The sequence below is a fragment of the Saccopteryx bilineata genome, chromosome 8 (assembly GCF_036850765.1).
Source record: "Saccopteryx bilineata isolate mSacBil1 chromosome 8, mSacBil1_pri_phased_curated, whole genome shotgun sequence".
In the NCBI taxonomy this organism is placed as follows: Eukaryota; Metazoa; Chordata; class Mammalia; order Chiroptera; family Emballonuridae; genus Saccopteryx; species Saccopteryx bilineata.
Window position 1 is genome coordinate 27,227,953 of NC_089497.1, and position 17,464 is coordinate 27,245,416.

Sequence of the window (17,464 nt, forward strand, 5' to 3'; positions counted from 1 at the left end):
TTTATTAAAACTTTTCTAGAATTAAAGTTTCTAGCACTTAGCTGGTCTTGGAATACTATAAGTACTTGAATTTATTTCCTTTCTTCACATGCTATTAAGCATTGCAATATAGAGGAAAAGAGCATGGCTTCTGAATATACACAGACCTGTGTTAAAATCCTGACTTTGACTTTTGGGCAAGTCACTTAACTTTCTTAAGTGATTATCTGAGTTTCCTCATATGATAAATAAAGATAATGATAACCAACTCACAAAATTATTTTGAGTATTAAATGAAACAACATATGAAGGATTTAGAACAATGTCACAAACCTATCAATTTGTTAAGTCCTTTGTGTCTTCCTTCTTAAAGAAAATAATAAATGGTGGTCTTTGTTGATTTAATGTCAACCACTTGTGTTTTTGACATAGCATTTTTATGAGTCTATCTCTAAAGTAAGGTTCAAGTAATTTATTGTTAGTATTCACGTAACAGACTTTTAAAAAAACTTTCGTTTATTTTAGAGAGGAAGGGAGAGAGAGAGAGACAAAGACAGGAACATCAATCTGTTCCTGTATGTGCCCTGAGTGGGGATCGAACCAACAACCTCTGTGCTTCGGGAGGAGGATGCTAGTCTAACCTACTGAGCTATCTGGCCAAGGCACAAACTTATTTTTGATTAACTTATTTTTAAGAAATGAGTATCAGTGACCACCAGTACAGAATTACGGTAAACTTCTGTTGATTTGTTTTAGAATAGTGTCAGAGGCTATTATCAGTAGAGTATGATGAAGAATTTGGTCTGTTTTATGAAAACAGTCTGATAGTGTAATTAGTTTCATGGATATTTCTTTTGCATTAGAAATGTGGTACAGAGATCACCTCAGCAACTGTGTTATAATTTTTGTAAAAGTGTAACCATTTTTGCCTAGTGAGCCAATAGCATACTTGATGGCTTAGTTGTATTTGTAATTAAAGTATTGTCATTGTTGGTAATGAGTTCAAACTTCTAGCTAAATTGTAGTTCCTTTGGCAGCATATAAATTGACAAGGCAATATAAAATGATCATGTTATAAGAAAATAACATCTCCTGTAGAACTGACAGAATATTATCACAACCAAACAGCATATAATGTGGAGACCTACCAAGATCTCTTAAGGCAGAACACCATAACATCTTCACATTCTCCCTTGTTTCCAGTTTCAAATTAAGTTATGAGAAACATGGACTGATCATTTTTAGGAGGTAGTTAGTCTTTACGAAATGTGAGGCCCAATGAGAAACTATTCTATTCGATCTTATCATGTTATCATTTAAACACATAGAGAGTATGTGTTCTCTGATGGATAGAGCCACTTGTAGTTAATTTGATTCCCCTTTTTACTTAGGGATAAGAACAGTAAAGTAAACAGTAAAAGATCAGAATAACAAAGAAATTCCATTAAACAGGTAAATGGCAACTATGAAGTGGGTTTTAAATAATGATTACTGTATATATTTCAGATGAGGACTAACCACGTTTTCTAGAGGTAGGTAAGGAATTAGTGCATATGCCTAATTGCTTTAATGATAATTTATTTGGTCACCTGTAACATTAAGGTTAAAGAGGGATAAACGTAGAGTTGAGAAAGTAATTTCAGTGCTCGCTTCAGCAGCACATACACTAAAATTGGAACGATACAGAGAAGATTAGCACGGCCCTTGCACAAGGATGACATGCAAATTCGTGAAGCATTCCATGTTTTTTGTATGGACCTTGAGAACATTATACTGAGGGAAATAAGTAAATCAGAAAAAACTACAACTATGTGATTTCATACATAGGTGGGATATGAAACTGAGACTCATGGACACAGATAAAGTGAAGTGGTCACCAGGGGGAGGGGATGTAGGGAAGGGAGTAGGGGTAAGGGAATAAAGAGGGACACATATACTGTGATGGAAAATGATTTGACTTTGGGTGATGAGTATACAACATAATCAACAGTTCAAATGCTATAGAGATGTTTACCGGAAACCTATGTACTCTTATTGATTAATGTCACCCCATTAAATTTAATTCTCTAAATGCAATTTAAAGAAACTGAAAAAAAAAAGTCATTTCAAAAGCAGTGTGAAATTCAGGAAAGGTGGTGGGCAGCAGCTACTGCTGACGCTGCCCGTCATGTGTTGTATTAAAAGCAGACCTGTACAGTTGTTTGTGTGGAGGTGGTAGGATTTTTGAGGTTTTACGCAACTGGTTAGCTATCTTCAGACATAAGGCATGTAGCAAAGCATATAGATGTCATGTGACATGGCTTTTAGGCACATGCTGCTTACTAAACTCAATAGCTAAGACATCATCTTGGTTTATGGAAGCAATTTTTTGTGGTTGAGGTAACTGTTGACTTGGAGATGAAGACATGGATTTGTCTTAGCTTTGCTCTTTACTGACCACGTTACTTTGAGTAAGTCACTTAACCAATCCGAACATTTATTAACTTAAGAGATGGAAAAAACCCCACAACTACCTTGTGCAGTAGGTTGTGGTATTAAAAGAGAATATATTTAAAATTTTATTTTAAACTAAAACACTAGATAAATCTTAATTTACTTCTGTTGAGTTAAAAATGAATAAAAGGAATATGGAGTTTGAAATCATGGCTTTGATTTAGAGGAAGATAATTTCTAGAGTTTAGACCTGTGGAATTAGTTTAGGATTTGATTAATTTTCTCAAGGTATATCATGTAAACTAGATACTTATTTTCTCACAGTAAGAACAGTATAAAATCCTTAGTTTCAATAGTAATAATTTCAAAATTACTTGAAATTTCAAAAATACTTTTTGAAATATTTGATTTTGGAAAATCGTTGTCAGCATTTATATAATACTTAGGGTTATAATCATTCTGTAATTTATTTCTTGTTAGGCTTCATCTGAATTATGTCCTGTCACAGAAAACATTTCCTGTGTTATACCTAATAATGAGATGGATCTACAACTGAATTTTATATTTACTTCTGTTTATATTGGTAAAATAAAAGGAGCTTCTAAAGGCTGTGTGACAGTAAGTGTATTTAATTTTTTTTTGTTTTAAGTTTTGGATCTTGAACAAGGCATTTCAGATTGTCTTTTTATAGTACAAATGAAAATAGAACAGAATAATTTTATATGGGACACTTTAAATATGTCATTATACATACTTTGAAACATGTCTGTAATTGGAGGAGGATTCCTGAAATCACAGGGGAATGTCCTAAAATTGTATTTAAGCATCTTGTGATAAAGGACCATGCTTCTATTCTATTTTATCCTTCCATAAATGGCTGCAACTAAGTAGGCAATATAAACTTTAGTTAAATTGAATTGACTACATCAGATTATAACTCAGGTATTTTCCTAGAAGTTTTATTAATGTTTCATTGTGTTAGAAATAGGGCAGGAAATACAAAAATGGTAAGACATGGGCTCTGCTTTCAAGGAACTTGTAGTACAATGGCAGTGACGGACACAGATAAATAGTTACATTATGGTAAACTGTCCAGTGGAAATATGTACATAGAAGGCACACATGGGGATGAGTACCTGTGTCTGTCTGGAGGAATCAGGGAAGGCTTCACAGAGAAGACAGTGCACCATTTAAAATGTGAAGTTGCCCTGGCTGGATGCTCAGTTGGTTGGATCATCGTCCTGATACATGAAGATTGCTGATTAGATCCCCAGTCAGGTCTCACCTGTGGCGGGGCAGTGGATAAAGTGTCAACCTGGAACGCTGAGGTCGCTGGTTCAAAACCCTGGGCTTGCCCGGTCAAGGCACATATGGGAGTCGATGCTTCCTGCTCGTCCCATTCTTTCTCTATCTCTTTATCTCTCTTCTCTAAAATGAATAAATAAATAAAAATAATAAATAGCTCTCCAGTCAGGGCATATACAGAAACAGATTGATGTTTCTGTCTGTCTGTCTCTCTCCTTTCCTCTATCTCTAAAAAGTCAATTTAAAAAAAGAAAACAAACAAAAGAAACCACTTAAAGTTGATGTTTACTGGGTGATAGTCTGGGGGCAGGGGCAGACCTAATTGCAATAAACATGTACAAATCCAACAAAGCCTGGGGACTAGCATATAATAGAGTTCAAATTGCTTTCATTGAAAGCATAAGAGCAATTTAGTTTAAATTAATATTCCCTGGTCGTTAGTTTGCAGATATTAATGATTCTGGCATGCTTGGCATGATTTTACAATTCTTCCTTCTTTAAGGAATTCTGTTCACTTTCACTCCCCCTCCCACCCCTCCCTCTACATTTTGCTTTTTTATTTTAAATCCAGGTTTAACCAATTTTATGTTCTTTGTAATAGCAAAAAATTGAATAACTTCAATCAATATATAAAAATAACTGATTAACTGGGGAGGAAAATCCAACATGAATATTCAGCAATGGGTTTTCATTAGTTAATGTATTAATTATGTTATAACACAATCAGGTGACCTTGTTATGAGCAAAAAACAAAACAAAAACCAAATGAATAAAGGAATAATTAAAACAACATCTATAATATTGATAATGTAGAGACAACTGCTACTAAAGTGTCTATCAGTCTATATTCTTCATATTAAATATATATATATGTTTAAAACAAAAAAGTATGACATACATACTGTTTTGTAACTCACTATAATTATATTAAACTAACTTAATTCATGTCTGTTTTAGGATACTTGGGTTGTCCTTAATTCCTGAAAGTTGGACATTTCAGCTCTCTCAGTATTTTGCTATTACAAATAATAGGGATCGCTTCTCGGCCTTTTGGCTAAGATCAAGTGTAGTATCTGTTCTTATCAGTTTAACAAATAATAGGGAACTGCAGATATTCAATAAATGTAATAAAGTAGGTTGTTGTTATGTTTTATTGCTGTAATAAAATTTGTTTGTTGGAACACTGCTTATAATTAAAGTAAAAAACTTAAATGTCTAATTATAAGAAAGTTGTTTAGTACATCAAAGCAAATATATGCAGGTAAAATATTTGCATGTGAGTAAAGACTAAAAGGAGGCCCTGGCTGGCTGGCTCAGTGGTAGAGCATCGGCCTGGAGTGCAGGAGTCCCGGGTTTGATTCCCGGCCAGGGCACACAGGAGAGGCGCGCATCTGCTTCTCCACCCGTCCCCCTCTCCTTCCTCTCTGTCTCTCTCTTCTCCTCCTGCAGCCAAGGCTCCATTGGAGCAAAGTTGGCCTGGGCACTGAGGATGGCTCTATGGCCTCTGCCTCAGGTGCTAGAATGGCTCTGGTTGCAACAGAGCTATGCCCCGGATGGGAAGAGCATCGCCCCTGGTGGGCACGCTGGGTGGATCCCGGTTGGGTGCATGCGGGAGTCTGTCTGACTGCCTCCCCGTTTCCAACTTCAGAAAAATACAAAAAAAAAAAAGGACTGAAAGGAATTCTGCAAAAAATTAAATAGTTATGTTATGGTAGAGAGAGCATAAATAATTTTAAAAATTACAAAAATATAAAAATAAAAAAATAAAAAGTGTGAACTGAATTTTTCAGAAGCTTTATTTTTATTTAAGTGAGAGGAGGGGAGGTAGACTCCTGCATGCACCCCGACCGGGATCCACCTGGCGACCCTGTCTGGGGCTGATGCTCTGCTCATCTGGGCCCAGGCTTACAACTGAGCTATTTTTATGCCTGAAGCAGAGGCTCAAAGGAGTCATCTTCAGTGCCCAGGGCCAATGTGCTCGAATCAGTTGAGCCATGTTGCAGGAGGAGAAGAACAAGTGAGAAGGGGCAGAGGAGAAGGGGAGGATAAGCAAACGGTTGCTTCTTCTGTGTGTTCTGACCCAAAATCAATCCAGGACTTCCACATGCTGGGTCGATGCTCTACCACTGAGCGAACCAGCCAGAGCCCAGAGCGCTTTTAATATATGCTCTTTTTAATTTTTTAATTATTTATTTATTTTTAGTCAGAGAGAGGGATAGGGACAGACAGACAGGTACAGAGAGAGATGAGAAGCATCAATCAATAGTTTTTCGTTTCGACACCCTAGTTGTTCATTGATTGCTTTCTCATATGTGCCATGACCGTGGGGTTGCAGCAGACCGAGTAACCCCTTGCCTGAGACAATTACTGTGGGTCCAAGCTGGTGAGCCTTTCTCAAACCAGATGAGCCCGCGCTCAAGCTGGCGACCTCGGGGTCTCGAACCTGGGTCCTCCGCATCCCAGTCTAATGCTCTATCCACTGTGCCACCACCTGGTCAGGCAATATATGCTCTTTTTTTAGATGAAGTTCTTGATGGTCTGTAACTTAGACATTAAAGAATTTCTTTTTTTGGGGGGGCGGATAAATATGTTAGAGAATTAAACTCAGTGATCTTCCAAATACTGAATGAGTGTCTACAATGTACTGTTGCAGATGTTGGAAATATTGTTATCACTCATGAAAGTTACAATTTAGCTGAGCTAGAAAAAATGACTATAGTGGTAAACTATTACATATATTAGAGCCAATTTTTTATAGTTGAACATTTAAGTTACTATTTTTTTAGTGTAGAACAGCAATTTTCAACCTTTTTCATCTAATGGCACACATAAACTAATTACTAAAATTTTGTGGCCAAAAATATATTTTTTGCCAATCTGAGAGAAAAGTAAGTATAATTTTGATTTATTTATAAAAAGCAGTACTAATAGTAATTACCTACTCTTTTTGCTCCAATGTGACTTTGTGAAAAATCAAGTGCCTATACTTGTGTTTAAGGATTTCTGGTACTAAGAATTAACCAATTAGGTTCAACCTTATTATATGATGCAACCAGTAAGATACAACTCTTATTATATGACCTATATAGTTATGGTTCCAGATGACATTCATACAGGAGAGCTAGTGTTGTGATGATTGTCATCATTTTTTTATTTCACAATGTAAGCGAAAAGAGGTCAATGCCCTGTACTAAATACGTATTGCATGTTTTAAAAATTCTAGTGCTATACTAGTTGAAAATTGCTGGTTTTTTCAACCAGCAATTTGCTAGTGAAAATACACTAGTTGAGAATGCTGCAATAGATGTTAACATTTCATGTATAAATCTCAACTTCGTTGATAGTAAGAGAATGTTCATTAAGTACCTATTTTCAGAGAATTCTGCTGGCTGTTGTAAGAAGTTGTAAAATAACTCATGTTTAACTTTATTCTTAAATTTAAATAGATGTGAAATGATTTCAGAGAATTGGGTTTACCATATTGCCACAAAAACATCTTTCTCATTTTTTTAACTGGAGATTAAAGTTTTGCTGGGAGAAGGGTTTTGGCTTTAGGAGAGGTTACATGTCAGTTTAATAATCATCATACAGAGATATAAATGAGTGTCAGATCCTGGCCAAGCTGAAAGTTTGATGGGACATACACTTAAAGTAAAAGAATGAGAAAATAACATAGAAAGTAGAGGCCAAAATGTATAGATGCACTACTTCTAGTTCACAATTTTGTAGTAATGACTATAAAATTTTAAAAGCAAACACTCATATATTTTCTATAATTAGTTATTTTATTTTATTTTTTTATAATTTTTTATTTTTTATTTTTATTTTTTTTATTTTTTCATTTTTCTGAAGCTGGAAACAGGGAGAGACAGTCAGACAGACTCCCGCATGCGCCCAACTGGGATCCACCCAGCACGCCCACCAGGGGGCGACGCTCTGCCCACCAGGGGGCGATGCTCTGCCCATCCTGGGCGTCGCCATGTTGCGACCCTCCTGGGTGTCGCCATATTGCGACCAGAGCCACTCTAGCGCCTGGGGCAGAGGCCACAGAGCCATCCCCAGCGCCCGGGCCATCTTTTGCTCCAATGGATCCTTGGCTGCGGGAGGGGAAGAGAGAGACAGAGAGGAAAGCGCGGCGGAGGGGTGGAGAAGCAAATGGGCGCTTCTCCTATGTGCCCTGGCCGGGAATCGAACCCGGGTCCTCCGCACGCTAGGCCAACGCTCTACCGCTGAGCCAACCGGCCAGGGCTCTATAATTAGTTATTATCATTTGCTAAGATATATTTTATGAGATTAAAGACCCAGTGAAACATGTCAGAAAGAATTTGGTACCTGACTAGTTGGTGGCGCAGTGAATAGAGCATCTGCCCGGGAAGTTGAGGATCCAGGTTCAAAGCCCTGAGGTCTCTAGCTTAAGCGTGGGCTCATCTGGCTTCAGAGCGGGCTGACCAGCTTGAGCATAGGATCATAGACATGACCCTATGGTTGCTGGCTTGAGCAAGGGATCACTGGCTCAGCTGTAGCCCCTTGTATCCCCTCTCCCCATTAAGGCACATATGAGAAAGCAATCAGTGAACAACTAAGGTGCTGCAATGAAGAATTGATGCTTCTCATCTCTTTCCCTTCTTGTCTGTCTGTCCCTCTCTCTGTCTCTGTCTCGCTAAAAAAAGAAAAAAAAAAAGAAAGAAAGAATTTGGCAACAGAAAAAAAATACACCAAACATTTATACAGCAGTTGTGTGAAAGTAACAGAATAGGTGAATTTGACTAAATTAAGCTAGATAACATACTTAATCAGACGCTAGTGTCTAATGATAATAGTTACTCTTGATTAAGGGTCTTATCTAAAGCTGAGAAAAGTTTAGTAAGTTACCTAAGTTTATCTTTTTACTATTTCTTTAAATGGTAGAGATAATATTGGCTGAATTTGAACCCCAAGTTCAGCTTTTACCTCGTGACATTTTGCTTTAGTGCCTACCTTACACTATGAAATATGAGTTTTTATATTTGTAAAATAACAATATGAAATAATTTTTAAATGGGCAAAAAAAACGGAATCACAGTAAATCTATGGTTTCACTAAACATTTTTTTTTTAAATTTATTTGGGACTCTGTTGACAGTTAATTTAGGTACCCACATACCAAGACCATTTTCGATTTGGTTTTGTGCTCACAGACTGTACCCCTGATTTTTTCAACAATTTCATAAATGTGTTGCTCAAAAGGAACCTAAACTAAGAATAAATAAACATGACTTCATTTGGCATTAATGGAAAAAACAAAAGGCAAAGCACAAGCTTAGACAGTACATGTAAATTTGGGTGCTCTATAACTCGTGAGAGTTGGTTATAGCAGCAACACTTTAAAGAGGTCAGATATATACCCGAGCTACCTAGAGAAAATTAAGTTTCCTGGCAGAAAGAGCAAGAGCTTTGCTGAATTTTTATTCACAAGTGAATTTATAACATGGAACAGAGAAAGATGAATGATGGTAATGTAAACAAAGCCAAGAATCAAACCCTGTTTTGTAGTTGGTTTATTTACCAAAGTGAATGATGCTTTGTTTACCAAAGTCAGTGACATCTCTTGGCAGTTTCTTTTAGACTTTTTCTTATTTCTTCTTTAAAAATTTTGGAAACATTTTTGAAAAATAAGTAGTCTTGTTTTTGTTTTTTTTAAAAAATGAGTATATTGAGAATTATTTTCACAGGGTTCTTAAACTTCTATTAAACTAAATATTTACAGTAAAATATATTCTTGGTTTATTGATAAGAAGGCTTGAATACTTTAGTGTAGACTTTGACTATGTACTTGTGGTTTGAAAGGAAAAAAAGTATGAAAATCTTGAATAGTAACAATATTCTGAGTGGTAACTGATTTTTTGCTTTTGTATTTTCCTTTAGATTACGTCAAAGTTTGTTAAGATCCCATTTCAAGGTAAGCTATTGTCATATGACCTCTTTTTACTTTAATCTGGTTTATAAAATAATTGGTCAGCAAACATTCTGACATCTTTCTGCAATAAGTCTTCCATAATTTTTTCCAGTATAGAACTTAAGTAAAACCAAATGAAATAATGTTTTTCAATCTAACACATATTTTTTTAGCAGCTTCAAAAGAAGTTAAAATGTTTTAAAATACTGAAAATAGTAGACTATTGTTGTAATTACTTTAAGTCAAATAATATTAAGGGACTCATGATAATTTCTTGGGTTTAACAGAAATAACATTTGATTACAGGAAGAGTTTTGGTATATAAAATGGAAGAAATAGGAACTAACACAAGAAGCATAAGGAAAATTTACAATGTTATATTCAAACATGTAAAATGGTTTTAAAAGCACAGGTTTTAAGATATTTTTAAAATGCAAAATAGTTTGGGAAATAATCTGCAATTTGTACAGACTCAGGGGCATTTTCTCATCCTCTCTCCAATGGAAAACCTTTCAGAATAAATAATGATGATAAGAAAACAAATATAGAGGGTGACTTGTGAGAGAGAAGAATGAGGAAAATATATACAAATAGAACTTCAGATATGAACTAGGTAACAGGAAGCCCTTGTTTCAAGACTGAAGATTTTATCAAAATAACTTTAATTAGACCTCCCAGATACCCATTTACAGAAACCACAACTATATGTTATGATAATGAATCTAATAATTAGAAGGTATTGTAAGTAGAAGAATATATGAGGCATAGAGTAAATATATTGAGAGTCCTAATTAGGAAATTTTGGTGTTATTATGGAGTAATATAACATTAGCTATTTAGCAGAAATGAAAAAGACCTGTGATTTAAAGGAAATAATACTTAAAAAAAAGATAGTGATATAGTTAAAAGATCTGTGTAACAGAGTTACCTATCAAATTCTTTTTTGTTGAATGTAATTAACATATAGATTATATTATTTTCATGTACAACATAATGATTGATATACAGTTGACCCTTGAACAACATAAATTTGAACTGTATAGGTCCATATGTACATTATATTTTTCCTAGTAAATATTCAGCTGGCCTTACATAGCCCTGGGTTTTGCATCTGTAGATTCAACCAACCATGGATAGAAAGAGTGCTCCAGGAATATCTCTTGTGTGGGTTATGTGGATCCTCCTATTGTTACTGGGTTTTGATTGCTATTGGTACATTCATGCGTGGGATTGACCCTTAGGCTGACTGACTGTGAGGCTCAACTCCACCATGGTATGTGAGGTGCTGTACTGGTATTGACCTCACAAAGCAGAATTGACCTTAGCAGGGGTTGGTGCCTGCTGATATCAACCTTTGGATATGCTTCTTGTGAAACTTATTATATCCTGCTGTAATGTTATATGGCTCTGGCCACTGGGTAGGTTGGTTCTGGACCTCTTGGGAGGGATGCTGGTATATGCTACTGTTAGACATTGTCCCCTGCCCTTGGCAACCTATTTGAAGCTACAAGTGATCCATAGCCTGTGGTTACCTGTGCTAGGCTTGCGTGCCCATAAGAAGGACCAAGCTGTGGACCAAAGGCTAGCTTTTAGCAGCACTGGGCCCAGGGGCTTGTCAGTAAAAAACTCAAAGGTCACTACTTTATCCAGCAAGGCTATCGTTTAAAATGGAAGGAGAAATAAAAAGCTTCCCAGACAAAAAACAAACAAACAAAAAACTCAAGGAATTCACTACAACCAAACCAATGCTGCAAGAAATGCTAAGGGGTCTGTTGTAAACAGATCAAAGGGGGAAAAATATAGCAAAAGAGGAATACAGCTTTAAAGAACAAAATGGCAATAAACAACTACATATCAATAATAACCTTAAATGTAATGGATTAAATGATCCAATCAAAAGACATAGGGTAGTAGGGTGGATAAGAAAAGAGGACCCTCCTGACCAGGCGGTGGCACAGTGGATAGAGCGTTGGACTGGGATGCGGAAGGACCCAGGTTCGAGACCCCAAGGCTGCCAACTTGAGTGCGGGCTCATCTGGCTCGAGCAAAAAAAGCTCACCAGGTTAGACTCAAGGTCGCTGGCTGGAGCATGGGGTTACTCGGTCTGCTGTAGCCTGTGGTCAAGGCACATATGAGAAAGCAATCACTGAACAACTCAGGTGTCGCAACGAAAAACTGATGATTGATGCTTCTCATCTCTCTCCATTCCTGGTTCCTGTCTGTCTGTCCCTATCTATTCCTCTCTCTGACTCTCTCTCTGTCCCTGTAAAAAAAAAGAAAACAGGACCCTGACATATGCTGTCTACAAGAGACACACCTTAAAACAAAAGATGCACATAGACTAAAGGTAAAAGGATGGAAAAAAAAATATTTTATGCATATGGAAATGAAATAGAAGCTGGGGTAGCAATACGTAGATCAGACAAAATGGACTTTAAAACAGAGGCTATAGTAAGAAATAAAGACACTACATAGTGATAAAGGGAGCAATCCAACAGGAAGATAAAACCATTATAAATCTCTACGCACCTAATACAGGAGCACTTAAATGTATAAAGCAGACTTTGATGGATGTAAAGGGTGAGATCAACAGCAATACTATAATAGTAGGGGATTTCAATACCCCACTAACATCACTAGATAGATCCTCAAGAAAGAAAATTAACAAAGAAACAGCAGACTTAAAGGACACACTAGATCAACTCGATGTAATAGATATCTGCAGAACCTTTCACCCTAAAGCAGCAGAATATACATTTTTTTCAAGTGCTCATGGTACATTCTCTAGGATAGACTACATGTTAGGGCACAAAAGTTGTCTCAACAAATTTAAGAGGATTGAAATCATATTAAGCATTTTCTCTGATCTCAATGGCATGAAACTAGAAATCAGTCACAACAGAAAAACTGAAAAATACTCAAACACTTGGAAACTAAATAGCATGTTATTAAATAATGAATGGATTAACAATGAGATCAAAGAAGAAGTAAAAAAATTCCTAGAAACGAATGATAGCATATATCAACTCAAAATTTATGGGACACAGCAAAAGCAGTACTGAGAGGGAAGTTCATAGCATTACAGTAAAAAGAAGTGATGTTTAAAATGGATTATTTGGCCCTGGCCAGTTTGCTCAGTGGTAGAGTGTCAGCCCAGTGTGTAGATGCCTGGGTTCAATTCCCAGCCAGGGCACACAGGAGAAGCAACCATCTGCTTCTCTTACCTTCCCTCTCGCCCCTTCTCTCCTTCCCCTCTCACAGCCAGTGGCCTAATTGGTTGTAGTGTGGGCCTCAGTAGCTGAGGATAGCTCAGTTGATCTGAGCATCAGGAACAGACTGAGATTGGTGGTAGATCCCAGTGGGGACACTTGTGGCAGTCTGTCTCACTATCTTCCCTCTTCTCACTTAAAAAAAATTAATTTATAAGAAAAAGTGAAAAAAAAAAAAGACTGGTACGGGAACATTAAGATAACTAGTTAATAAGTATTTGAATGCTTATTGGAAAATGCTTTCAAACTTTAATGTTCATATGAATCACCCAGCTTATTTTTTTTGTTGTTGTAAATTGAAGATTCTGATTCGATCTAGAGCGGGGCCTGATTTTCTGTATTTCCTACAGGCTCCCAAGTGATACCAGTGGTAGAGGCTGAGGACTATTACATTGAGTAGCTAGGTGCTAGGAGATAATGAGGGGAGGAGTACTAAGAAATTTGTTTCAAGTCAATACCCATCTTGGGTTTATACTTAGCTGATACATATATATATATATTTCTAGTTTAGCTGCTTGTTCTCTTAATGTTGTACCAGATGACCTTCAGGACTTCTTTATCCCAGTTTTATACATTTCTTTGAATTGGAAAAAGAAAAAGGTCGTCATGGGAGATTCTTCTTACTTACTGAAAGGGAAGAAGAGTGACAATTCAATGATTACCTAAATGTTTTGAGAAGTAAAATCTATAAGAGTTTTAAAAGAAATATCTTAGACCACTCAGAAGCTCATACTATTTTTTAGAATCTTTTGATAGTGGCTAATCTGTCTAGTGTAGAATGCAGAGGTTTTGGGAGAAGAAAGACAGATGTGAATTGGTTTACTGTTAGTATTGCCTAAGATAGAAATACATAATTTCCTAAATTATACCATGCTTACTTTTCTGCATTGGTAAGATAGTCTTCTTCTTCTTCTTTTTTCCTTTTCGTTAGTGGTATTGGAACTCCTTGTAAGAAATCTCTAAGGACAAAGTGTTTATGCTCTGGAAATTTAATTTCGTATTTTCTGTTCCTGGATATAACTGAGATTATATAGTGTGAGAAACTAAATTACTACATTTAATTATCATTTAATAATTATTTGTCCCTTTCTAATTGCAATGTGATATTCTTTAATAGTATTGTTTGGGGTATTTCAGCTAAGTATAATGAAGTTCACTGGAAATGATATTTTTGGAAAAAGTGGCAAATGCTTCATTTTGAAAATATGGTATATTAGAGTTGGTGCATAAGTGTTGTATTCCTAAATAGATTAATTTATTAATTTGTTATTATTTATTTGTTTTAGTATCCCTGAATGAAGTTTTACTGCTAGTGGATACCACACATTTAAAGAGGTTTGGGTTATGGAAAAGTAAGGATGATGATCCCAGTAAACGGAGTCATGCTATCCTTTTCCTCTGGGTCTCTTCACAGTATCTTCAGGAGATTCAGACCCAGTTAGAAAACTTTATGTTAAGCCAGCAATGTAAGTATAAAATGATTTCTAAATATCAGAATAACCTGAGAACTCCTGTAAATAAACTAGTTTTCTTCTAACATAATTTAATCGAATGTAATTTTTTTAAATTAAAATGAAGTTTATTGAATTAAAAAATTTGTATCCCTTAATATGTAAGATAAATTATTTTATTTATTCACAAAATTTCTCCTGATACTTTTACTCAACCAAAAGACATTATTTTCTGAAATCAAAGGAATACCTTATCTTTTAGTCTGTATTTTTTACCATCCTTGGCTACCTTTCTTATGAGTTTCTTGTCCTGATTTTATAAAGAACTGTGACTGAGCTAATCAGTGGCAAAGTTAAATAAAATACAAAAGTCTTTACTTTCAACATTTTTTTAGTTTCTAAAATAAAAACTCAGTTTACTTATATATCCTTTCTCTAAGACTGGCTTAAGTACTTTTCTGAATACTCCCATAACACATAGTTAGTTAGTTATTTTGCTATCTTAATTACTTCCAAATTAATTGGGAAAATTCATGATTACACAGCAGTGAAGTTAGAGAAATATCATGAGCAATTTATAATCATTATAGGAGAAGAGAATGTCATTTGAGACCATTGTTGAAATGATTGATTAAAGAAAATTATATTGAAGGAAGTGTTTGGAATACTTTTAAAATTAATATATATGAAATGAGGAGGGTAGAGAGAAATAATAAATTGCTTAATTATCACTCATTCATTTATTCACACACTCAGTAATAGATATTTACTAGCACCTACTAAATGTCAGGTCCTGGAAATACAGAGTTCAATACCATTTTTGAGTTTCCATTCTAATGCAGTAGGGTTCTAAAAGTTGTGAGTTTTGATTCTAGGTTACTAATGGACTATTTGGGGGTTTAATTTGCCTGGGTTATTACTTTGCTAATGGTTATATACCAACTTTACTGTTATTAATAATCAAACTATTTTAATTACAATGCCCTTGAAAAATAATACTATTGCTAAAAGTTGTTTGTTTGTGTTTTTGTAGCACGATCCAGTGAATTCATTTTCCTTGAGCTACACAATCCTATTTCACAAGAAGAAGAATTAAAATTGAAAGATATTATGACAAAAATAAGTGCAACCAATGAAGAAGTAGAGCTTTCTTATCCCCTGTCTTGGGTTCAGGCACTTCCTTTATTTCAGAACCTGTCTTCAAAAGAAAGTTCTTTTATTCATTATTACTGTGCTTCAACTTGCTCTTTCCCTGCTGCTGCTACTGAAGAAATGAAGAAGAAATCTATATCTCAGGTTAGCATATGAATAATATAATTGGTGACAGGGAGGGAGAGGTTTGATAAAAATTCTTTCACTGAGATCAGTCTGATTTCAAAATGCTGTTTTGTCAAAAGGGCACAATAGCCAACCTGAAAGAACTACCAATGCCAAAGCTAGAACAATTTGATCAGCAAAATCAATAATGATAATGTGTGATTATTACCAAAGAATAAAAAGAGTACCCCAAAATCTAATTTTTTTTTAAATGAACACTGTTTTTACAGAGACAGAGAGAGAGTCAGAGAGAGGGACAGATAGGGACAGACAGGCAGGAACAAAGAGAGATGAGAAGCATCAATCATCAGTTTTTTGTTGCGACACCTTAGTTGTTCATTGATTGCTTTTTCTTATGTGCCTTGACCGTGGGCCTTCAGCAGACCGAGTAACCCCTTGCTCAAGCCAGCGGCGACCTTGGGTCCAAGCTGGTGAGCTTTGCTCAAACCAGATGAGCCTGCGCTCAGACTGGTGACCTCGGGATCTCGAACCTGGGTCCTCCTCATCCCAGTTCAACACTCTATCCACTGTGCCACTGTCCGGTCAGGCCCCAAAATCTTATTGACATAAGTAACTGAATTAATGAATGAATATATAAATAATAAATGATGGATAAGGGACATTTCTTTTCCAGGAGAGTATTCCAAGTAATAAATATAAAGAGAAAAAGAAATATAAATCACCATTAAAAAAATCATAGTTATGATTGTTTCAAGCAAGGTCCACCAAGAGATACCAAATTTAATAGGTGAAAACTTAAGGAGAAACAGGATATTTGCATAATCTTAACATCTCTTCCCCAATATATTTGTTAACTTCAAAAAGTAGTAACAGTGGAGAATCCTGGCAGACTATCACCTTAACTGAAGTGATCAAAGTTAATACCACCATCAAAGTAAGGCATTTTGACATAATATTCCTGTTACATCATGCATGTACCAAGAAGGGTATGTTACTTTTGTGGTATTCTTAATATTATATAACTTCAATCTAACTATGAGAAGAATCAGAAAAACCCGATCACAAAATGACTGATACTCTTTAAAAATATCAAGGTTATGGCCCTGGCTAGTTGGCTCAGCGGTAGAGCGTCGGCCTGGCATGTGGAAGTCCTGGGTTCGATTTGGGCAGGGCAGACAGGAGAATCACCCATCTGCTTCTTTACCCTTCTCCCTCTCCTTCCTCTCTGTTTCTCTCATCCCCTCCCTCAGCCAAGGCTCCATGGAGCAAAGTTGGCCTGGGCGCTGAGGACAGCTTTGTGGCATCTGCCATAGGCGCTAGAATGGCTCTGTCCACAATGGAGCAATGCCCCAGATGGGCTGAGCGTCACCCCCTGGTGGGCATGCCGAGTAGATCCTGGTCGGGTGCATGCGGGAGTCTGTTTGACTGCCTCCCTGCTTCTAACTTCAGAAAAATACAAAAAATAAAATAAAATAAAAAATAAAAACATCAAGGTTATGAAAGACAAGGAAATACTAAAGCATTGTGGGGTCCTGAACAGAAAAAAGATACTAGTCAAAAAACTAGTGAAATCCAAATGAAATCTGTAGTTTAGTTTATAATATACTAAGGCTAATTTCTTACTTTTGATAATTGTACTGTGATTATTTAAGGTGTTAATATTTTTGTAATCTTAGGCTTGTGATTTTTTTGCAACTTTTCTATAAGTCTAAAATGATCTTGAAACAATAGTAAGTTTAAATATGCTGGGTTTTGTTGTTTTTTTTTGGATTTTTCTGAAGTGAGAAGCAGAGGGGCAGAGAAACAGACTCCCAC

The 17,464-nt window shown here is 35.9% G+C and overlaps 2 protein-coding genes, 1 non-coding gene and 1 pseudogene across 9 annotated transcripts in view; 3 read left to right on the forward strand and 1 right to left on the reverse strand.

Moving 5' to 3' along the window:
- The window catches only part of TRMT10C (tRNA methyltransferase 10C, mitochondrial RNase P subunit), a 203,696-nt gene that overhangs the window by 143,110 nt on the left and 43,122 nt on the right, over positions 1 to 17,464 (reverse strand). The gene's annotated exons all lie outside the window — the stretch shown is intronic.
- The window catches only part of SENP7 (SUMO specific peptidase 7), a 156,227-nt gene that overhangs the window by 112,854 nt on the left and 25,909 nt on the right, over positions 1 to 17,464 (forward strand). For all 7 annotated transcript variants that reach the window (XM_066241676.1, XM_066241675.1, XM_066241678.1 and 4 more), the window contains 4 exons: positions 2,893 to 3,030; positions 9,621 to 9,654; positions 14,207 to 14,386; positions 15,405 to 15,667. In XM_066241676.1, coding sequence (XP_066097773.1) covers positions 2,893 to 3,030; positions 9,621 to 9,654; positions 14,207 to 14,386; positions 15,405 to 15,667 — 615 coding nt within the window. The remainder of the gene's footprint in view (positions 1 to 2,892; positions 3,031 to 9,620; positions 9,655 to 14,206; positions 14,387 to 15,404; positions 15,668 to 17,464) is intronic.
- LOC136312339 (U6 spliceosomal RNA) lies at positions 1,622 to 1,728 on the forward strand. Its single transcript, XR_010726938.1, has one exon. It is a non-coding gene; the product is annotated as a U6 spliceosomal RNA (small nuclear RNA).
- Positions 4,752 to 4,926, forward strand: LOC136312298 (U2 spliceosomal RNA; annotated as a pseudogene).